The sequence below is a fragment of the Apis dorsata genome, unplaced genomic scaffold, assembly GCF_000469605.1.
Source record: "Apis dorsata unplaced genomic scaffold, Apis dorsata 1.3 scaffold_59, whole genome shotgun sequence".
In the NCBI taxonomy this organism is placed as follows: Eukaryota; Metazoa; Arthropoda; class Insecta; order Hymenoptera; family Apidae; genus Apis; species Apis dorsata.
In genome coordinates this window covers 925,204-949,318 of record NW_006263359.1, presented here as the reverse complement: position 1 = coordinate 949,318, position 24,115 = coordinate 925,204, and the positions used below count along the sequence as shown (strand labels likewise).

Here is a 24,115-nt window from a genome sequence, read left to right as displayed (position 1 = left end):
TATTATTATTATTATTATTATTATTATTATTATTATTATTATTATAATTATTATTATTAGAATTTATGCTTACTTTTACTACATAATGAGGACTTTACATTTCTCACTAAAGTTTGTAGTATTCTTCTTTTTTTACATCGTATATAATTTTATAACCTGATTATAATTAAAAATAATATACTTCAATTAACTTAAATGAATCAAATCAAAAAATTTAAATTTAATTTAAATTCAATTAAAATTAAAAAAAAATTATATTCAATTCAAATCAAAAAATTTAAATTTAAAAATTAATTTTATATATTTTATATATTTTTTATTATTTTCACTTAAATCTGTTTAAAACAAGTATTTTACGGATGAAGAATAAAATTGAACTCTTTAATTATCAGTCAAACAAATACTTTGGATTAATCGAAATTAAAGACTAATTAAAGACCAGATAAGAAGTCTAATATACACTAAATATTATGGATATCAGTAGTGCTACACAATAAGCAAATATATTTTTCTTTTTTTTTTTTTCTACAATTTGTCTACGTGTTAAGATTGTCGGTAGTTGAGTATACGCCATTAGAAGACGGCACTTGACAGTACTTGGTCGGCTTCAAATGAGAACGTGACAAAAGAAAAGGGTTAATAAACAGAACTGTAGAAACAGAACTATACGTTGCAAAAAAAATATCGTAACAATCAAGTGCGATGAAAATAATTGAACCGAAAAAATCTAAACTGAACTTAACATTCTCGATCCGTTATCGGTGAATTAATATCGTTCGTTAATTGAGATATCGATTCTCCTAACCAATCTATTGTCACATTCCAATTGAACAATAACAATAATTTTATTGGATGTTTAAAAATATATTTACATATAGATATTTTGAAAAACGATTTTAAATATTTATAACAAAATTCAATTTCTAAAAAAAACTGGAATAGATACTGATTTTAATTACGTGTTTAATTAATGTTTCAATTTTTAATTTTAAGAATTTAAAAAGAAAGAAAAAAAATCTTTCTGAAATATTTCGAAGAATTTAAATTCGAAATATAATACAAAAAAATATAATACAATATAATACAAAAAAAAAAATGAAATAACACGTAACTGGTAATTTCAACTGTCTTCTCTTCTTATTAATAGGGATACTATACATGCATCGCACAGAATCCGGAGGGGCCAGAAGTCAACTACACAATTGACTACGGTCGTATATTTCTAAGAAATATTCATTAAATATATTGTCCTTCGAGTTATGGAACAAATGTCAACCACTGTTTCAAATTAAAACAAAGAATTTTATTTATTCAATTCTAGTTAGTGACTATTTGATTAGTTAATTCAATGATAAAAGATTAAAATTTAAAATTTAAAAAAAAATGTTATCATCAATATCTTTTTTGAAAATAAATCTTAAAATTGATTTTTTAAATGAAACCATTGACATATTCATTTATTTATTTCTATCATATACCATAGCCTTCAACTTGTATTGTAATAAGAGTGAAGATGCCAGTGTAAATCATTCAATATATCACATTCAATTACGTTCTATCAAACAAGAATTAAGAATGATTCAAATTGTATAAACTTTCGATTACTTTGAAATTTATTTCTTACTTACAGATTATTTATTTTTATAATTTTATTGTTTTGTTATTTTTATGTCATAATTCAGTTTCATTCGTTCATGACATCAAATTTACGACAAATTAAAAAAAAAAAATTTCTTTCATCTTTATATTTTTAATATATAAATGTATTGGCTACATTTCAATCAAAGAATAAATATTGTTCGATAGTTTATGTTGTATAGTGTTCAAGCTTTTCGACTACGAAACACACCTCGACGAAAATAGAATCACGTATACGTGCATAGGCGTGAGTGCATCGTGCGCATTACGTAACAAGTGCACGTGTACACTGAATGTCGATACGAGGGAAACGATCGAAATCTTAGTTTGCGCATGCAGTCATTTTGGCACTTGCGAATATAATAATTTCTTGAATCATTTGAAAAAGCTTATGAGCTATTTAGAATAAAATTAAACAACATTATGAATAGATCAAGAGATTCAGACACTTTTTTCATGACAAAATAATAAAAATAAAAAAAAATGTTTAAGAATAAGAAGAAATTGTTATCTACATACATCAAATATAATTTTAAAGAAATATATAACATATATTAATTTGAAATTCATTTTGAAAAATTTTATAAATTTCATTTTTTCCAGAAAAAATAGCCAGTTCATGTGGTTCCAAATGCTTTAAATATTTTCAAATGTTCTTTAAAAAATATGTACCAGTTGAACATAATCAATTTCTATTTTTTTTTTTACTCGGTTCTTAAGAATTAATAAACAACGTACTTTGCTGCTTTTATTAACTAATTTTTTATAAGATACAAAGACTCTTCGAGTGGAGCAATTTATCGTCGTGTTCTATATGTTATCCGCCAACGCGTAACTTATGGCAATTAAAATATGTCACGCGAGATTACTCCTGCATGTTTGACTATACTTTTTTAATCTCGTACAATGTTACTTCTGAAAATATTTTCATTTTGTCACATTATCTTGAATTTCGTTATAAAACAGATGGTTCATTTCAATTTAATTGTAACTATTTTTTATCCATTTAATTAATTATCAAGAAAAAACAAAAAAAAATTTCTAACTGATAAGGGGACAGACACGTATATATTTTAAGAATTATATTTTATATAAATATTTAAAAATAAAATGAGATAAAAATCATAAATATATCTACCTATCATAATAATGTTATGTCGGTAATTTGATGAACTCTGTTACCGACGAATTTATAATAATTTTCTTTGATATCAACTGACATTAATAGTATCTGTAAAAAAAAATTGTTAATGTATATTATACACTTATACAAAATCATATACTATTAAAACAATTTCAGGACAATCGTTAAAATATATAAAAAATATTCTTTGAAAAATTCCAATATCACGTAACGACATTACTATAGTTTACTATAATATCAACAATTTTATGCAAGAAATGCATATTATAAAGTCTCAATAACTTTGCACAATGTACAATCAACATAACGTTCCGATTTCGTCACAGAATCGCGTTTAGAGTATTGATAGGTATCGATCTGTGTCGAGTAATTGGACAGCGTCCATCGATCTCTAGATTTATTTACAATCGATTCTTAATTCGTATCTTCTAAACGAGATGAAAATCAAACGATTAAACAGATATCAAAACACAATTATTTCTTACATATTTTTATTTGAATTGTTATATAGTATCTATAATATAATGATATAATCTATCATTTTTAAAATTTTAGTTTTTATTATTATCATCATTATAATATTATAAATCTTTATAAATGTAATCTAATATAAAAACGGATATTAAAAATTTTATATTTCATTCAATGTTAATAATAAATTTCCCTATTTTTAATTTTGAAACGACGATTATTACGTCGTTCATTGTAAACCGACGTAAATTGATTTCAAGATGGTGGCTTCTCACAAGCGTCATTCAAATTAATCCTCGATTAATTCAATCTAGATTCCTGTGGAATATAATACGACGCTTAAATGTAAATCTGCGAAACTTAACAAGAAATTCATGGTCAACCAGAAGTACGCCACTTTCTAATATTTAACACATTTTATCTGTAAGTAAGGATAACATACATTCGTAAGTGCATAATGCATGGCGTCATATCATTTCGCGTTGGACAAAAATATAATTTAAAATTATTGTTTAATGATATTAAGTGAAAATCTTAAAAAAAAATCTAAACCAATATAAATAATACAAATAAGCCTGAACTGATTGATCAAATAAGAAATGTTACAGTATTTAATTTAACAATAATAAAAATCTTAAATTATCACGTCGATATATGTACATTATTAAAAAACTTATGCAATAAACAAAAATGGAAACTTCATCTTATATAACAATTGACGGAAAAGAACAATTATTGTGTAGGTATATAACGGAAAAAAACAATTAATGTGCATGTAATGTGCATATTAATATATTATTTTCTTTTTGTTTTCCTATTATTCATGATGAAAACGAAGTCACAAAATTAAATTAATAATCGCCATTTTTCGATATTTTTTTTTCAGTTATTATAAGAGATCATATCTTTGACTATGTTAATACATTTCGACAACACAATGTTAACATATTTGGTAACACGAACAAACATATTCCTACTAATTGCCTTGAGAATGTTCCATTTCGAAAATTATGGATATATCGATCCCTTATCTGTCAGATATGTAGGCGTATGAACTTGATACGTAAAATCCTCCTAACGTAAGTTACTATGCATATAATGTATTATCTGTATAAATAATGGCATAATAATACAAGCGAATGTTTGCTTCGATATATATTAAGTGCTTTTACCGATCAGTACTTCAATATGATATGCAAATCGTATTGACGTAATAACACTTTATTATAAATTATATAAAGTTTTTAAATAATTACTTAAAGTAAAAAAAAATTTCAATTGTCGATTATCTTTTTTTAAAAATTTAATTTATTTTTAATATACTTTCAAAAACATTTAAAAGAAAAAAACATTTAAATTAAAAAATAATTTATTCAAAAGAATAGTTAGAAACATGAAATTATAATTGTGATTTTTGTTAAATATATTTTTAATATAATCGTAAATTTATGAATCAATTTTTTAATCAATTTTTATTATTTCTGTATTTATTATCAATCATATTAAGAAATAAATGCTTTTATTTTATCATAAATCTTTACACCTGACTTACCTATGCTATTATATAGTAGTTAACGTCAGGCGATAAATGTTTCCTCAGGATCGTCAAATACCTACAAGATATTTTCAACGAATTTTCGCGTTTTGGAATCACTTAATAAAAAAGATGCAACATACAATCACAAAATCACAATCCGATAATTTCGCGAGGTTCGCGAATGGCTCTGATGCCATTCGTGCAACGAGAACTAATGGTTGCGAGATGATACCCGAATGATCGTTAAGGACAAACTTAATAATAGTAGCCGGATATTTACTATAGATCTCTACTCGTCCAATTGGCCGGTTAGAGATGAATTCATGACTGGCAGCTACTTTGTAAATATATGACGAGTATCGAGCCAAAATCATCATTTTGCGACCTGTATAAAAGATATACGAAATATATAAGTACTCATACAAATATAACAAACCTTATAAGTAAATAAATGTATATATTTTTGTATGTAATTATGTGGATGCAACCAATACACGCACAAGAAATTACACTGTTTATGGATCTGATCTCGTCATGCTTTTTAATCGACAATTAAGATTATACAATCTTCAAAATAATTTATCGTTTTAAATTTATGGTTGAATAATAATGAGAATATGAAATAGATGAAAATAAAGTAGGTGATTATAATGTTGATATGAAAATAAATGGAAAAGTTAAAAAAATTCTTTAACATACATCCTCATCAATGAAAATTAAATCTTCAAGATTAAAATTAATTTTCTATCAATGTGATTACAGAAACATTTTGGATATTACATAATTTCAAAATTTTATTAATTCGAAGATATGAAATAATTTTTCAAAATAATTTTTATAAACAGAATTTTAATGATATTATGTTATACTGATGACGTAAGTGGAGTGTTATGACACTAGAGGTTGTCGAACTCGATGCATCACTTTCCATCTGTATGTTACTTAACATTAGAAAATTGTCTATAATTTTCATGAAAATATATGTTACAAAAATTAATGAGACAAAACTTCGAAAAGAAAGTTTGTTATTTCTCGTTTTCATTAATTTATTAATATTAGAATTAATTATTTATTAAATATTTCTATTTATGAAAAAGTTTCTGACAAAAGCACTTAAGTTGAAATCGAATAGAAAGATTCAATATTGATAAACAATATCATAAATTATAGACATCGAAAAAAATAAAATAAATTATATCGTTTTGTAAACTTTGTAAGTATGTCAAATCGAATTTAAAGATTTTAGATTCCGTAAATGAATGATATGATCTTCATCTTTGATAAGATATTGCAAAACAAAACAATTCTTTCAATGTGGAATTTTAATGACTTCAGGAAATACAGTTGAACTTGCGGATGTTAAAAAATGTTGTTGCGAGTAATTTTAATTATAAGCATAATTTATTGTTATAAACTCAAAAAAGTTTTTATTGCATTAAGATTGATTGTTTTTTTCTTTACATATTATCAAAATATTTTTATAATCTTTTAATTATAAAGAACTGCTTTATGCAAATAATGAACAATTTTTATATATAAAAAAAAAATTACAAAAAAAATAATATTTATTATAGTGTAGGAATGTGTTTGTTTACATAACAGCATAATATAACATAATGGCATACTAGCATACTTTACTATGATATACAATTAAATCACAACATTTTTTAACCAAACAGGTATATTCTACAGGTTTATATTCATTATCTTCTTTAAATAATATAAAATTTTAATAAAATACAAGAACGAGACTAAAAAATCCTTTTATCTACAAATTGAATAACACAAAATTATTAAAGAATAAATTTTTTAATATATATTGCAAGACCTAACCTAAATTTTAACCTGTTCTTATTATTTGATAATCACTTACCTCTTCGTGATTTGGCGCCAGGATAATTCACCGCTTTTTCGCTTTCGGGAATTGTTTGTCGTGATTCGACACAAATGTCCTCGTATCTAACGTTCACCAACCCACTCCTTGCATAACATACTTGTTTCAACTCCACGATCGTTAAAATATCGAAAAAACACGCGATAATTCGTTCCTGCCGAATTGCGCGTTCGCGATCGACTTGTATTTGAAATAACATACATTACAATGTGAACCGTTCTTAAACACGAACAATGATGACGACGTTCACTGATCGACACCGGTGTCACGAATGCGATTCGCTTTTGTTTACTCTCTCTTTATGCCGTCAGCAGGTGGCGCACAAAGAAGGGGAATTTACAGTTATTTTTCTTTTATATAATATCAAGAGAATTTACAAATACAAAATATTTAGCAAATTCGATTTTTTGATACATGATCAATTTCAAAATATATCATGAAATTTTATATAATAAATATCTAAAGAAATGATAAATTTATTGTATTTATTTTTATCTTATACAATATAATATCTATACAATATCATAGATTTAATTATGTAATTTATAACTCAAAGTGATTAAATTACTGATTTATTTCTTGTTAAAAGTCTAAAAAATATAATATCTCATTATCTTTTTTTTTATTTTGTGTAAAGAACAATATTTATTTACAAAGTACAAGTATTTTAGACATATATGGACCATCAAGTTCGTATCCCATTTTTCGATAATAATTTCTTGTTCCAACACCTGAATAAAATCATATATAATGCTCTTATAATAATTTAATAATTTAAAATTAAATTATTTAATTTTTACCTGATATGACGGAAATTTTATGAGATCCATGTTCTTCCTTTGCTATCCGTTCAGCTTCTTCCATTAATAACATTCCAAATCCTTGATGCTGAAACTTTGTAGGATCGCGGGCATTTACTGGAACAACGCTACCATATACATGAAGTTCTCTCACTATTGAACATTTTTCTTTAAGTTCTGACCTATAATATACATTTTGTTAATATAATTTTTTAATATTCGTTAAATAATTTTAATGATTCTAATTCACCTAAACGTTTCATTTGAACATTTTCTAAGTCTTAGTAAACCAACTAAAATATCTTGAGTGGGATCTTCATAAGATAAAAATGTTTCCCATCCACCATTGGCAATATAATCACGGCGTATAAGTTCTACTTCATAAGGCTGTACTTTGTGATGTATTTCTTGAATACCCACTTCCCGAGTTCTAACATCACGACAATCGGTTCCCAAGTCTTTCATTCTTGCTAATGCCAACTCACGTAAATTTCCATGTTCCACGCCCGAGCTATGTGTTTTAGAATTAAATTTAATATATAACATATCATATATATAAAATATAATGCAATTACCTAACTAAAGGCATAGGTATATCTCTCTGTACACGATATACACGAGTCCAAGGCGGTATCAAAGACAATATTCGAGCAATAAGGTCCACTAAAACACTCGGTGGATAGCTTTTATATCTTCCTGTTTTCCATAACTCATATAAACCTGTACCTCGTATAACTAACGTTGGATAAATTTTCAATCCATCTGCTCTGAAAGCAGGATTTTCAAAGAATTCCTAAAATATATATAATTTCATTAATAAATTAAAAAAATAAAACATAATTCATTAAAAATATAATTATAACTTACAATGAACTGATTTATATCTCTCTCAATATCAACATTTGGTAAGTCTGGCATCATATGCGCTATTACTTTGAAACCAGCATCTTTTGATAATTGAAAACTTTCACATACTGCGCGAACTGTATGTCCTCTATTAGTATCTCGTGCTACATCTTCATATACAGATTGAACTCCAATTTCTAAACGAGTACACCTATTATATTTCAATATATAAATTTAAAAAAAATAGAAATATATTTATATATATAAATTATTATATTACACATACCCATAACGTAACATATCAGAAAGGTGTTTCTTAAGACAATAATCGGGACGTGTTTCTATAGTAATACCGATACATTTTGTACGACTTCGTTCAGAAAATTTTACTGCTTCATCGACATTGCTACTTACATGACCAGACAGAGCATCATGTAAATTTCGGATAAAATAATCTCTGTAATCTTCTGGCAGAGACATGAAAGTACCTCCCATAACAATAAATTCAATTTTGTCTACATTATGTCCCAATTGTTTTAACTGTAATAACATTTTAATCAATATTTGGATTAATTTAGAATAAATTAAATTAATATAAAATAATTTATATAGAAGTATTTAATAAATATTTTTACCTGTTCTACACGATGCCTAGTTTGTAGAAATGGATTATATCTTGCACGAATAGCTCTCATAGATGTAGGTTCATAACCAGTATAAGATTGTGTAGAATATTCAAAATCAGAATCAGGTCCTCCAGGACAATATACACAAATATTTCCTGTCATATTAATATGAGGACATCGATGAGGTTTGCACATTACAGCTACAACAGCTATCTATAAAAATCAAATTACTTAGTAAACATATTTTTTATTATTCAAAAGCATAATTTGAATATGTATTAATAATTTTTGTTGTTGCAATTAGAATTTAATTAAAATTATTATATAAATTATAATAAGGAAAATACTAACTCCACTGGCAGTTCTAATAGGTTTTGCTTTTAATTTTGGTATTAATATACTTCTTGCATCAACAGGAACAGCTGCTATAATGTCAACCAATCTTGGAGAAGTTTCTAACCCATATTTAGAAGCAATTCGTGTTTTTAATTTATTTAAATCAATATCTCTGTTTTCTTCATGTGCTTTTAATAGTTCTTGTATAATTTCTCCAATTGTCATAACCATACGTTCTTCTTTGCTTTGTTCAAATTCTAAAATTAAGCATACAGCATAAATAAAATTATAATTAAAATTATAAATAAGTAAAATTATCTTTCTAATAATAAAATAAAGTATATTATAAAATAAATTTATATATTTTTAAAAAAATTATTATAAATGTATTAATTTTTATAATAATGTTACCTTTTCTTTTTTTTACCATGATAATGTTTAATTATTTAAGATTACTAATAATGCAACTATTAATTCTTTTTGCAAAATATAAATATTTATTTGAATAAAATTGATTTTAGGTTAACTTCGATATCATAAATAAATCTAACCTATTATAACCTATTATAAAATAGAATAATGAATAATGAATAACCAATTTTCTTATTTATTTTAATCACTTTCGATATTATCAATTCAGCATTAAATAAGTATGCAATACTAGTAATGACATCTATATATTTGACTGATAACTGACTATAATAACTATGATATATGATAATTAGGTCGAATAAATTTTATTAAAATTTTTAATCAGTAAATTAAATAAAGATAAATAAGTTATAATAAAGTTAATTAGATATCAACATTGCTTATTCAGCATATAAATTTTATAAAAGATAATAAATATAATAAAAATATAAGGAGAATAACTCTAAAAATATTAGACTGATATTCTATTTCCAGTCTTGCCAGGATCCCCGATTGAAATTATGTCTCTGATTGAATTTCTTTTTTGTAAATCGGTTCCGATGATCAGAGATTTATCCTTTAATTCTTCCTGTATCATCAGAATGTAAGTCATTCTTCTGCTGTAACCTTCGACTGATCACAATTGGTGAATATCTGTCTGACGATTCTCATAAATCGCCAACGTAAATTGTGATATGATAGTAACTTGAATTTTGGTTTTCTTAAATTCTTCACTATTTTTTCTTTCTTGGATTTTTGCATTTCTTCTTGATTGATATTATTTTTAAATATTACATTAAATATTTATCTGTTTTTAAAATTTGTTTTATTATTGTTCAAATGCACTCAAGAAATGACATTAATTTTTAATATTCTTACCTTAACATGCTTTTGAAAAGATATCTTTGGCATTAAAGAGATGGCGCTGATAAGTAATTTCTATTTTATATCTATCCTTTTTTTATTACTTATTATTCTTATTATTTAATTAAATTATACAACAAATTATAAGTTAAATAAAAGGCTTGATTTTGATATTATTCTTCCATATATAATTATAAAATTTCTTAGAACTTTTAGATTTTTAAAAATTAGAGTAATTTTTAAAAATTAGAGTAATATATTTTAACAGACATGGATAATCATTTTTATGACCATTTATTTTTGATTTATTTTTGATAATACATAAAATATGGAATAAATATTACATACAAGAATGATGTCTGTAAGTTTGAGTATCAATTTACTTATTTATATTAATTTCTTATATATGAAATTCACATTTTTATTTTTAACATTCATTTCCATGCAAATTTTTAACATCATCTGTAACATTATTTTTAATATCCATGCAAAATACATATTTATTCAATGTAATCTGTAAGAGATTTTATTTCTTATTATAAATAAATCAGTATACATATGTTATGGATACATATATATTATATATACATATGCATATATTTATTTTATAATTATTATTAACAATATATAAATTATTTTATTTATTATTTTATAATTTTATTTTTTATAATTTATTTATTTTATCTAATTTTGTTTTTAAAATAATTACACATTATTCACAATTAATAAAAAAAATTTTCAATATCTAAACTTATTTTTATAAAAAAAATGTCTGTTATTATTTCAATAAATCTAATTCTCTTATGTTTTAGTACTTTTTTTGAGAAAAATATAATTTTGTATATAAAAAAGTAATTCTTTTTATCTAATGCTGATTTTGATCTTCATAGTAAATTAACATGAAAAAATGAATAAAATGATAAATATATAATCTTGAAATACAATTAGTCAAATATTCTATTTTAATAATTGAAAAACTTAATCTAATTCATATCTTTATATTTTATATCGAGCATTAACACCAGGATTTAAGATATTATATACTGAATTGAAATTCTAACATCAAAAACTATATCATTTCTAGTAAACTTATATGATTATTAAAATATTATTTTCAATTTCAATAATTTATTTATGATAAATAATAATTATCATACCGTTTTATTAAAAATAATTTACATTATCAGTATTGAAATTATCACCCACCGATTTTTAGATTGAATTGATTCAAGATCTGATCAATTTTAATAAATTTTTCAAGATCAAAAATATTGAAAAAATTCATCAACCTTTGTCTTTGTTTTCTGTCAATTCTTCATTAAGCTTTTTATGAACAGATTCCATATGATTTACGTCCACTTCAATTACAAAAATGGATGCGGGTGGTGTTTCTTCAACGTGATCTATTTCCGCCGGAAGAAGCGGCATTAAAGGTTTATAAGTTTGTAATTCCATTGAAGTAATATGAGAGGATGATCTCGAAATATTCGAATCAATCCTATTATTTTCAAATTTGTCACTTTCGTTTCGTTGAAATTCATTGCTATTTTGACTCACATTGTCACCTTCCTGTTTGTCACTCTGCGAAGAACTTGACGCATTTCCGGTTTCTTTATCTCGAATCGAAATATTTCGAGGTACGGATAACAATCCTTTTGATTTGACATCAGTTACCTATTATTAAAATCATCGATAAAATAAAATCGATAAAATAAAATATTTTTTTGTAAAAAATAAAAGAATTTTTGCGATCAAATGACAATTTTTATTAAAATTTTAAAAAATAATTTATTATTATTATATAGCATTAATAAAAAGAATGATTATATTATAAATTATTCAAACCAAATATTATCTCATTATATCTTCTTGAAAGTGCAAAAATTTTTATTCCCCAATTATTTCGACAATTCCAAAAAATTGAATAAATATTACCTGGCGCAATAAACTTGACGTCGGTCCTTTCGAAGATGATAATCCACCGATTTGTCTATGGTATTGTCTTTGAGAACCAACTAAGGAACCACGATCATGAATTACGCTAACCACACTAGATTTCATATCATTGTGTGGAAATAGAAGATTCCACATGAAGTTTTTAAGCGCTGCACGAAAGTCTTTCAGATGATAAGCATAGAGTAATGGGTTACCCGCCGAGTTTAAATGCGATAGAATTATACAAAAATTCATAACAACATCGTTTACCCTACACCATGGACAAAACGCCATCACGCAATTAATAGTATACAGTGGGATCCAACAGATGATGAAAAAGATTACAATGCGTGACAGATTCTGTGTCGCTTTTACTTCACGCTTCCTGGCGGCGCCAAGTAAACGTAACATGGTTCCAGTTGTTTGATTTCCGGTACGACGACCTGGATTCATGGTTACAATTTGTTGCAACTGTAAGAATATATTATAATAATAATTAATATAACTGAACAAAAAAATTTTAATAATTTTAATAATAGAATATATATAAAAATATATTATTTGCAAAATAAATAAATAAATAATTGCAATTTATTTAAAAGAATAAATAAAATAAAATAATAAATAGAATAATTTAAATATAAAATTTTAAGAATATTATATGTGTGTATTAAAAAAAAATATAAATTATATATTAACTATATATCATCATTATGAAGTTTATTTAATTATGAAAAATTTCTGCAAATTTAAAGTATTTATATAAAATGATGATATATGAATATTCAATTAATTAAAAAAGATTAATTTCAAGGATTAATGAATAATAATTAATGAAATCTTCAATAATTCATTGTTATGTTTGTATCGTATCCATATATAGCATATATATTGTACCGTATATTTGAAGTATCTGACCTGTTTTACGACCACTCGGTATATATGGGCGTAGAAGGCAGCAATTAATAGCGCGGGAAAAATGATCGTGGCGAAATACAGAAACACCAAGTAATCGTAATCCATCACTTCGGTAAAGATACATTTCTCGTTGGATTTCTTGCCCGCATTCCACCCTAATAGCGGTAGAAAACCAACTAATGTACCGGCGATCCAACATACGCAGATTATACCTGAAAGATTAAGATTATTAAATTATCAAGATCATTATTTCATTATTTTAAAATATTATTTTAAAATATTATTTATTCTTGGAATTGATTTAGAATAATAAAACGTACAATACTAAAATATTAATAATAAAATATTAGAAATATGTGTTTTTTAAATCAATTTCTTTATTAATACAATCTTTTTAAGGTTAGTTTTAAGTCAATTTCTTTTTATTGATATACGATTCTTTTTTTCATATAAATTTCTGAAAATATTTAAAATCTTCATTTTTATGTGCACAAAGTAGGATATTTTGGATAAAAAATGGAATGATTTATAAGATTCTGGAGCAAAAATATGAAAAGTCGGTCAAAAGATTCGATGATAGAAGTGCATGTTATCGATTGGAAAGCATGGCAATAAACGCACCTTTTTCCTTCGTTGGAGAGATGGTATCAGTCAGCAAGCTCATAATTAAAATCACTCTCACCATAAATAGGCAAAATGCTTAAATTAATCATAGTTGAATAATCTGATAGTGAAATAAGAAATATCTAACTGGACCAAATTATATTTAAAAACAGACTTCAATAATATTTTTCTATCAATGCCTAATTACTATTTTTATTAATATTTCAAAATTTCGATTTGTTTTTTTTTTATGAATATGATATTATCTCCATAGAAAAAAAATGCGATTTCCATCAATTTCGTCATAAAGATAAAAGAAAATCCTTTGGGAAATCGAACAGATGGGTATTTCAAGTATATTTCATACTCTATGGAATATGTTGCATTATCGGAATGCAAATGGAATTTTTTGAATTGCTATACTAATTATATAATTAATATATAAATTATTTGTTGTGGAATCAATACATTATTATCTACTTTTATAAATTTATAAAAAAAATGCTATATATAAAGATAGAATAGCGATTTTTAAATAAGATTTATAAAATATACTATATAAAAATTATTTTGTCCGAAAAATTTTATTTTTAAATTATGAATATTAATACAATTATCTCAATTTTGAGTTCAAAAAAAATGATGATCTGTTATGATTTGTTATTTGGCAAAAGAATAATGGAATTTAATATTGATATTCAATAATTTCTTTCTTAAAAAATTTCTTTTTTGAAAAAAGTTATGTTATTAAATAAGTTAAATTTAAATAAGTTAAACTTTTTTGAAAAAAGTTTCTTCTTTATTATAAATTATTAATTATGATAAGGATTATATAAAATTCAATTATAAGAAAGATATTTAAGAACAAGAATTATATTGATAATTCATTACACAAAATTCATTAAGTAATTATAAAAATATTCGATATAAAAAATGCATTAATTAATTTTAAATTAAATTTTTCAAGAATATCTATAATAATCCTATATTATTAAAATATTTTACATAGCTTAATATAGTCATTATTGGCGTCTGAGATATATTTTATTATATTTCATCGATTGAATTTCATGGAAAATTATAACATAATTTTTTTGAAAAAAGAAATAGCACAGATAGAATAAATAAAAATTCGTTTGAATATAATATAAAAAACCATTTCCAATTTGTATTCTTAACAAAATTATAGTTAAATTGAGATTAGAATTTATAACAATAGCTTCTAAGAATACATCTGAACAATGTTGTCTAATCAGTACTGACACAAATTGATGTTCTGTATTCTAATATAATGGAACGTGATAGAAATTCCTTATCATATTACTTATTGTAACTGTATGTTAATATTATTTTGTAAAATTTCGTTTCGAAATATTTAACTTCACATAAAGTTCAATGATTTGTAAATAATGTAAACTTTTTTATAGTTAAAATATAATATAGTAATTTTGTAAAATTTCGTTTCGAAATATTTAACTTCACATAAAGTTCAATGATTTGTAAATAATGTAAACTTTTTTATAGTTAAAATATAATATAGTTAAAATATAATATACATATTTTTTAAAAAACAGTATGTATATCTTTTATATTTACTATATATGTAATTTTGAATTTTTTTGAAACGTATATATAATTAATTTAATAATTAGTTTAGTAATTTATATTTTTCCAGTTACTAATCATTTAAACGAGAAAATTGTTTTTATATAAATTGAAACGCTCGATGTTGATGAAAAAAACAATATTTGAGATATATGGAGAATCGTGTAACAGGTGCTTTGCAAACAATTTCACAAAATATAATTACGTAGCTCATCACGATGTTATTTTATTGCAGCTCGATTAAAACGGTTATGCGTGCCATGCAGAATGTTTCTAGGAAGAGGTGATTTTAATTGGATTATCGCATAGCATAACGACATTGACACGAGAAACAAGTTTGTCGTATTTGCTATACACTTCTCCGAACTTTTTGCGGACTTGCTCAATTATTGACTCTTACTACTTATGTGTTAGCGATTATATGATAAGTATTTTCTTAAATCATTTAATTTAAACAAATTTTTTTTTAAATATTTTGAATTTCATTAATGCTTATATTTAATTATTATTAATAATTAATAATTATTATTAATGTTTATATTTAAATAAAAAAATAAACAAACAAAACAAAATTAAATATTTGTCAAATATGGAAAAATTTTATTTATAATTCTTCTAATTAATGAAATGTTTCAAGAAATTTTTTGATATTGATGATTAATTTTTTCTCATATTTTATGTATCAAGTTCATATATTGATTTAATATATTTTTTAATTGAAAGAATAAGAAATCTGAAATCAATCAATTTTAATTTTTTTTTTAATAGTTCTATTGTTATGAAATTAAAACTTAAATTTGAACTTTTTGACTTAGAAATTATTTATTAAGATTAATTATGCAATTATATAATTTATTAAGATAATTATGAATAATTATGAAATAATTTTTAATTAGAATTCTAAAATTTAAACCAATGATCAGTTTAAGTTCATCGCTCTTACTATTTCTTACCTATGGCAGTTTTAGTTCGTACAGTGCGGGAATATCCCATGGGATGAAGTATTGCCCAGTAACGATCTACAGACACCGCCACTAGACAAAAGATACTGATCGTACAGAGAACAATCAATACAGAAACGGTGAATAAGCAAGCATGTAAATTCTTCGGTAAACCAATGCTAGCTAAAATAGCAAAAGGTATTGCGAACAATCCGACCAAAAGATCAGCTGTGGCCAGAGAAATAATGTAATAATTAGTTCGTCGACGAAGTTTTTTCTCTTTGCTGAAGACTATGATTACCAAACCGTTACCAAACACTGCACACACTGCCACCAAGATCTCGCAAACTGTATACGGTAAATTAAGTTCTGAATGAGTTGATGCATTTAGAGCTGTTACAGTCAAATTATTGGCCAACTCACTAATATTTGATGGAAATTCCATCACGATAAAATAATACTCTGTAGACAATCGTCATTTACCTTTTACTCACTGATTCGGATAATTAACTCACTGATTCATTTATTTATTAATTATTAATTATTGAAAGTATATTAATCATATATAGATAATAGAGATTAATTTTTAATATTTTTATTTAATTTATCATAGTTTCATAGTTTATATTAAATTCATGATAATTTGATATTCATTTGTTCTTTCCTACGGATTTATACGTATAAAAAGATTCGTAAATGGAAAACGCAGAGTCGCGTGACCAATAATTCTTATAACATTTTTAATGAATCCTTTTAATTTCTGTGAACAGAATATTTGATATGCCACACGAGTTTGTACCATTTCTTTAAATAATTTCTATATTCTTAATATGGAATAAATCACAAATGGCATGTCGCATATATTTGAGAAGAAAATTGATCATCGATATTTTTTTGCTTTTACTTTTTTGCTATAACAATTTTTTGCTAATACAAAAAATTTCCACAGAAATCATTAAATGATCATGTCATTAATTCAATAATAGTTAATTCATTTTATTTTAGATATTTTATTTTAATAGAAAGATACTAGCACATATAGGAAGATGGAAAAAGAAAGCTTCTCCATTTATCTATATGAACGTGTTATAAAAGTTAATAAATTTTATACCATTTTTCGGTCAACAAGCTTTCTGTTCATACCTCTGTTATGCCATTCAAATGATGTATCAATTCATTAGAAATATAATGTTTCTATAATTCTCTGATATATATAAGAGAAATATATATAATCTAATATATAATCCCGAATCAAATATATTTAAATTAAAAATATAAAATATCAAATTTCATGAATTATATTTTTCTATGATTATTATATTTTTAAGTAAAAATATTTCAAAATATTTGAGTGGAAATCATGAAAAATCACAGAATTCATTATATCAATAATTCTATTTCTCAATCTTCTTTCAAAATGACAAGTGGAAGTTATGTATAATACAGAACTTAAGTTGTATCTGTCTGTTATGTTGTGTAAGTTTGTTCAATGAGACTTCAATTCTCGTTATCTTTGTCCAGAATTAATAAAGCTTTTCAACTCGGGTAATTTCTTCCACAGGTAATTTAAGGTATCAGTGAGTAACTACGTTCTGTCAAAGAACAACAAATCGTCCATTGAGAAACAGGATGACCGGAAATCACGGGTTGCAAATGATCAAGTTCATTGAATAGAGTTCAACCACGTTTTGGTCGCGTATTTGCAAAGCTTATCATACAACATCATCTTCTAACCATGTTCATCAGAAGGTAATTTTAGTTTCCGGTGATACGCGTGCTTTTGATTATATTTTTAGCCATATTGGATATTGAGGTCATCAACATCATAAATTCAAAAAATATTCCTTCGTTTTTTAAATATTAAACAGTTTCAAAGTTCCTATTGTTGATTGTTCAAAAAATTGATTTGTCAATTATGTATATTCTTTTATGTAAATTCAATGAATCTTCTTATCACTTCAATTAAAATCATGTAGAAAAAATAATTATGATAATTTGAATAATTTAATTGATTAAATTCCTTTTTATTTTTTTCTTTAAATCGAATATAAATGTCATTCAAACTAACTAAATTCTATTTTTTACTTTTTTATGAATTTATTTTATAATAAAATATTTCTGAATATCTATCTTTTATTTTTATTTGTAAATCTTAATTTATATATAACATATATTTAATATGTTTGAACGCCAGCATTTTTATCTCCAGTTTACAATAGTTTTATTCTATTAAAATGCATTACATTTCAAACAAAAAAAATTTCTTTTTAAAAATGCTTTTTTATTTTAATATTCAATATTCTTCTCTATTTTTTATTTCACAATTATTAAAAGATAGTCTTTGAGAAGAAAAATAGATTAAAATTTTAAACTTTATAATCATGCAAAGATTCTATTTTTAAAAAAATTAAAAATTAATAAAGATAAAATTAGTAATGATTACTTCAATCTTTTTTTGATGACAAAAAAATTATTGTTAAATTGATGTGATAAATTAAAATTATATAGAACATCAAGTTTATTTATAAAACTACTAAACATTCAATTTAAAACATTTCTCAATATTTATTTTAAACATGCAATAAATATTATTTATAAATAAATTTTCATATTAAATTTTATAATTTTTATTATAATTTTATAAAAAAAAAATTTGGTTCTATTGATTTTATAACTAGAAGAAAAGAGATTAAGAACTTAAAATCCAATTCAAAATATCTAAAGTGATGTTAAAAAAAATAAAAGTCATCGTAAATAATAATAAATAATGATAAAGAGTATTTTAACATCATTATATATTTGTCGATACTATATTCTAAACTTTTACGTTTATCTTTATTTATAGAGGATTAACATATCACTTGTTTATTATCATTATAGCCTCTATATAATATTTTAAATAAAATTTACTTAATATATTATTTTAAGATTTTTAATATAATTTTTTTTTAAAACATAATTTTTTATTTTATTATTACGAAAGAGTACTTAATTCATATTTTAAATAACAATAAAAATTCGCGGATTTCAATTAATCGAATATTTAAAAGAACACCGATTCGATATCATTCGATAGCCAATCAAAGTCACGCAGATCTTCACTGAACCAATCAACGTCAATCAATAACATCGCGCGCTTTTTTCCGAGGCGTCATAAATCAATCGGTCATCGACGCTTATGTGATGTGCTTTTCTAAAAATACGAGTTAAATAAAAAAAATTAGACGATCATAAATAAAACGCATCCAGGGAACGCGTCCGTCTTCTCAACCCCGTGGCGCGTAACTGAGTTTCTTCGTGATACAGGAACGGTAGTGGTGGAGGTGGAATAGACGCGGTTATAGGTTATGGCGGTAGTGGTAGACCAGAAAAGAAAATTGGCAATTTTATGTTAATGTTTCTGTGTTTCATTTAAATTGATTTCATATTGAAATAAATTCTTTGAAAATGAAGGTAAAAATTTAAAAATTTAAAATATTAAATTATTATATCTTATTTATAACAATTATATATATTTTCATTATAATTCATATTGAATTTTCAATATGTGTTAAATTTTAAATTTTAAATTTTAATAATATATTTTTATCGAATCTATTTGAAGCATTGATAAACATATAATAAATATATATGTTTTTTATATGTTTTTTGAATTATTTAATATTATTTAATATTCTTATTTAATTTTTGTTTAAAAAAGCTTTAATTTATAATTAATCATATATTCGAATTATTGGTTATTTGCTGCAGTAGCATTTCTTCGTGAGCATCTTACGAGATTTAATTGGATAAGCGTGCTACGAGTGAGAATTCAATGATTTGTCTATATGTATAAGTGATAAAAGTCGACGCATATGAAATATACTATATAGATGTAAGTATGTGAGATAGTTAGTAAGTAATAAGTAGTACAAATTACTTTAGTATCCTCTCGACAAAATTAAGAGTTTTATTCCGTCTCTGGAACTTTTCATGATACTTTGAATTCTTTGGCACGAAAATCTTTATATTTTTTTCCCTTTTGTTAATGTGATTAAATGTTTCAACTATAATTCATATAATGAACATTACATTTTAAAAAAACTTGTATATATTTTCTTATTATTAGAAAATCATTGTTGAAAATATGAGACAGCATTAAATCCCATTAACTTAAAGAATGTTTTTTTAATAGATTTTAATTATAAAAGGAATTTGTTTTATTGGAACATAATATTTTTACAATAACTATTGTATTTTTTTTTTTTGTTATTAAACATTATGATATTTCTTTTTCTTAGGAAAATTCTAAAAAATAATCAATGTAATTAACTATACGCATGCGTGTTATACATAATAATGACGAAAATAGAAAACTCTATTTCTTTTTTAACACTTTATTTATAACACCATCTTTCTATTTATATCAGTACAAAAGCCTCTGGAAATCATTTTATTTGAATCATCAGATTCTACGAGGCATTATCCATTCCATTTTTTAAATAGAAGAGATATGATTATTCATATTAAAATAAAAAAAAGTACAATTATATTGAATTAATGTTTTTTTTTTAATTCAATCATATATAATTAATTGAAACATATATACATGTTTAGAATATAAATAGAATATAAATTATAGAAATAAACTATTTATTCAATATTTTATTAATCGAATCAAAAGCAGGTATTTGTTATTTCATTCGATATGAGATAGGATCGGATTACTACCAAGGCTAACTAGACAAATGGATCTACGCATTTTTCGTTCTCCCTTTCGTGCAAGGTGGTTATATCCCTTATTTGTACGTGTATACGTCGTAAGTTCGTTTGAAGTGAAAAATTGGATTTCTCTGCAAGTTTCTAAGAATTCAATTTTATAGCAATATATATATATATATCCTTCGTGATTGATTTCCTTCTATATAATAAAGTTGAAAAATAATATAATTTTTCCAAAATATTTTTTATACTTTTTATATTTTTATATTTTTTAATTTTCTCTTAATTACTATTTTAATGATTATAATACATAATACGGATTAAATCGATATGAGAAAATTTTTAAATATAATAAATAATTTCAGTTTCATTCTAATTTTTACTTAATAGATATAAAAGATGCATAATAGATCATTGACATCACATAAAAGGATTATAATTGTGTCGCGAAACTGAATGAATCATGACTAGACAATAACATCAAGAATGTAAGTTTACATTAGGCTAAACCGCAGACACGTTACACTATTGTGGGTAATCATATATTCATATTATTAAATATTTAATGACTTAATGCTACTAATGCGATTAAAAATACAGAAACTATAGAATCCAATAATGTAAATATGAATTTTTTTATCAAATGATAAAATTTAAAAAAAAAATTAACGATTTTTTCTAATAAATTTTTTTATATTTTAGAGAGAAACATTTTGGTATCTTGAAAACCTGCAATAGATTTACAATTAATTAGTTAATAAGTTAATTCAATTGACTTCATTGTATAGCATGTCTTATATATATTACATACTATATGTATAGTAATTAATTTGGTGTGATAGCTCGGGTAGTTTCCAGGTAGGGGACAAAAGTTGTTAGAATCTTGTGATGAATAGTGGAATCCAATTAAAAAGATATGTAGTTTTTTCATATAGTATACGTTTAATATAAAATTTACTCAATATATAATAACGCTATATATTAACATGATATAAATACATATTTAATTAAAGAATTATCTTAAATTTTTTTTTTAAGTATATCTTGTAAAAAAAAGAAAAAATCGATATGAGATGGAAAATAATTATTAATTATATATATATATGTTTCTTTTATCTGGAATATTTCTGTTACAATCCAATATTAATTTTCCAAATCACAATATCAACGTTAACGAACCCTGTCGTATTTGTGCTAAGCTATATGCTTTGATCGACAGAAATGATCAGTTATCTGTATGTGATATTGATTAAATAATAACTACTCTAGTAGCATTCGTAGCCACTAGATTTGAAAAGTTATTTATTACTTCAATATCGTAAATTTTAATTACTTGTATTAATTTCTGTAAAATTTAAGATTTTAAATAATTTTTACAAATTGAATGTATTCTTAATCTTAATCTTTACAAATTGTTTTTAATCTTTAATTTTAATGTAATTTAATATTATTTATTATTTAAAAAAAGGAAAAATAAACATAAAAAGAAAAAATGGTTTCCATATGTTTAAAGAAGCATATTTTTAATTATTTTTTTTAATTATATTTAATATTACAAAAAATAATTTGTATATAATTTATATTTGGAATTACATGTCAATGAATATATGTTAATTTTTATTCAATATAACAATTTTAAGCTGATCAATTCATAGAAAATGACGTATTATTCGTTCTAATTATATTTCTGTTCGATTGAGTCCATGGTTCTAACATTGCTCGTATTATTATATATATGAACCATATAACAAAAACAAATCCAAGAAATATAAAGATTCCATAACTGTAAATAAATTGATATTATATGCTCTTAATATTAATTATCAAAATAACTAATATAACATTGATTAAAAATATTAATTAAGAATATACTTTGTAAACCAAGTAATAAATGATCCAAGACTTATGGGTACAAGTAAGCTATAATTAGCTAGTGGTCGCAAACTCAATCGAGGTGGAATACGTTCCTCATATCCGCAAGAAAGTCCATTTTGCGTTCGTTTTGGTAACTTCACAATTTTTGTTGGTGGTTGTAATATTTGTCGATAAATGTTTCCGAAAAAACCACTTTCATGGTACATTCTAGTTATCTTGTGCCGATACTATTCAAAATATATGATTACAATTATAAAAATGTTTAAGTTGAAAATTAAAATAATTATTTGATGATTTTTTTAATATATTATTGAAAGGATTTTTATTGAAAGGATATTTACTTTTATGTTTATATATGTACAGAGTTTATAAAAATTCCTAACAAGTAATGCACATTCATTACTTCGAATTGGTTGTAATTCTGGATCACCCATATATTCGATATATTGACATGTTTGTCTATCTTTTTGAATAGGTACAAACACACCTGGTTTACTTGTATCTAAACTAGAGTCCATCTAAAGAATTAATAAGTTAAAACTTTTCTATTAATAACAATTGACAAACAATTTTTTTTTATACCTGTGATTGACTGTGATAAAAAGATGTTGATAAAATGCTTTCATGGTATTCTTCATCAGCTTCAATAGCTACCTGGGGAATGTCTTCTACTTTAATCTAAAAATTCTATTTATTAAAATCAAATCAAATTATTAAAATCTAAAAATATTTTTCGTTTTTTATTACCTCGAAGATTTCAATTAATTGTTGCTGTGCATTTGCTAAATAAATAGGAACACGACGTCTTTCTTCTATACTAACATCATCTGAAGAATAATCCTCGCCATAAAAGAATTCCCATAATGCTAAAAAAAATCGTCTACTTTTTCGTTTCTTTTCTAATGCATCGATTAAACTGGTTGCTGTTAAATATGCTTGTTTAATTGTGCTTAATAGACATACGACCTAA

The 24,115-nt window shown here is 23.9% G+C and overlaps 4 protein-coding genes and 3 long non-coding RNA genes across 10 annotated transcripts in view; 3 read left to right on the top strand and 4 right to left on the bottom strand.

Annotated features, from left to right (window-relative positions):
* Nucleotides 1-6,977, bottom strand: part of LOC102674470 (TBC1 domain family member 1) — a 27,633-nt gene extending 20,656 nt beyond the window's left edge. Inside the window, exon 1 of one of the 3 annotated variants that reach the window (XM_006609707.2) lies at nucleotides 6,664-6,977. The gene's annotated coding sequence lies outside the window, so the exon portion shown is untranslated. Of the gene's footprint in view, nucleotides 1-4,817; nucleotides 5,039-6,663 lie in introns of those variants that run through there. The other 2 variants (XM_006609708.2, XM_006609709.2) reach the window with 2 other exon arrangements.
* A 305-nt stretch (nucleotides 6,978-7,282) lies between these two features.
* On the bottom strand, nucleotides 7,283-9,789 carry LOC102674245 (elongator complex protein 3). Its single transcript, XM_006609705.2, has 9 exons — nucleotides 9,704-9,789; nucleotides 9,308-9,549; nucleotides 8,966-9,169; nucleotides 8,617-8,870; nucleotides 8,352-8,541; nucleotides 8,060-8,277; nucleotides 7,735-7,995; nucleotides 7,485-7,666; nucleotides 7,283-7,415 (listed from the first exon to the last, which is right to left on the bottom strand). Exons 1-9 carry the CDS (start codon nucleotides 9,720-9,722, stop codon nucleotides 7,330-7,332), a joined length of 1,656 nt encoding a protein of 551 aa, XP_006609768.1. The 5' UTR covers nucleotides 9,723-9,789; the 3' UTR covers nucleotides 7,283-7,329.
* Nucleotides 9,790-11,826: 2,037 nt separating this feature from the next.
* LOC102674113 (adenosine receptor A2b-like) lies at nucleotides 11,827-17,091 on the bottom strand. Its single transcript, XM_006609704.2, has 4 exons — nucleotides 16,582-17,091; nucleotides 13,421-13,632; nucleotides 12,503-12,973; nucleotides 11,827-12,241 (listed from the first exon to the last, which is right to left on the bottom strand). The coding sequence occupies exons 1-4, from the start codon at nucleotides 17,012-17,014 to the stop codon at nucleotides 11,852-11,854; spliced, it is 1,506 nt and encodes a 501-aa protein (XP_006609767.1). The 5' UTR covers nucleotides 17,015-17,091; the 3' UTR covers nucleotides 11,827-11,851.
* LOC116186832 lies at nucleotides 15,701-16,130 on the top strand. The gene is made up of 2 exons (XR_004151889.1): nucleotides 15,701-15,799; nucleotides 15,864-16,130. It is a non-coding gene; the product is annotated as an uncharacterized LOC116186832 (long non-coding RNA).
* A 769-nt stretch (nucleotides 17,092-17,860) lies between the features above and the next one.
* On the top strand, nucleotides 17,861-18,447 carry LOC116186830. Its single transcript, XR_004151887.1, has 2 exons — nucleotides 17,861-18,045; nucleotides 18,131-18,447. It is a non-coding gene; the product is annotated as an uncharacterized LOC116186830 (long non-coding RNA).
* A 1,088-nt stretch (nucleotides 18,448-19,535) lies between these two features.
* LOC102673931 lies at nucleotides 19,536-20,892 on the top strand. The gene is made up of 3 exons (XR_420887.2): nucleotides 19,536-20,022; nucleotides 20,323-20,443; nucleotides 20,850-20,892. It is a non-coding gene; the product is annotated as an uncharacterized LOC102673931 (long non-coding RNA).
* Nucleotides 20,893-22,790: 1,898 nt separating this feature from the next.
* Nucleotides 22,791-24,115, bottom strand: part of LOC102673794 (sphingomyelin phosphodiesterase 4) — a 4,261-nt gene continuing 2,936 nt past the window's right edge. For both annotated transcript variants that reach the window (XM_031515254.1, XM_031515255.1), the window contains exons 10-14: nucleotides 23,893-24,111; nucleotides 23,728-23,823; nucleotides 23,487-23,663; nucleotides 23,143-23,372; nucleotides 22,791-23,053 (exon numbers count right to left, since the gene is read on the bottom strand). In XM_031515254.1, coding sequence (XP_031371114.1) covers nucleotides 22,915-23,053; nucleotides 23,143-23,372; nucleotides 23,487-23,663; nucleotides 23,728-23,823; nucleotides 23,893-24,111 — 861 coding nt within the window. In that variant the 3' untranslated portion in view covers nucleotides 22,791-22,914. The remainder of the gene's footprint in view (nucleotides 23,054-23,142; nucleotides 23,373-23,486; nucleotides 23,664-23,727; nucleotides 23,824-23,892; nucleotides 24,112-24,115) is intronic.

Coding starts and splice junctions, on each gene's coding strand:
- LOC102674113 (XM_006609704.2), bottom strand. CDS start 17,014: ATGGAATTTCCATCAAATATTAGTGAGTTGGCCAATAATTTGACTGTA. Junction 13,633..16,581: donor ACGAACTAAAACTGCCATAG/GTAAGAAATAGT, acceptor TTAATCTTTCAG/GTATAATCTGCGTATGTTGG. Junction 12,242..12,502: donor CGTCAAGTTTATTGCGCCAG/GTAATATTTATT, acceptor TTTTAATAATAG/GTAACTGATGTCAAATCAAA.
- LOC102674245 (XM_006609705.2), bottom strand. Junction 8,542..8,616: donor TCTGATATGTTACGTTATGG/GTATGTGTAATA, acceptor GAAATATAATAG/GTGTACTCGTTTAGAAATTG. Junction 8,278..8,351: donor GAGATATAAATCAGTTCATT/GTAAGTTATAAT, acceptor TATATATTTTAG/GAATTCTTTGAAAATCCTGC.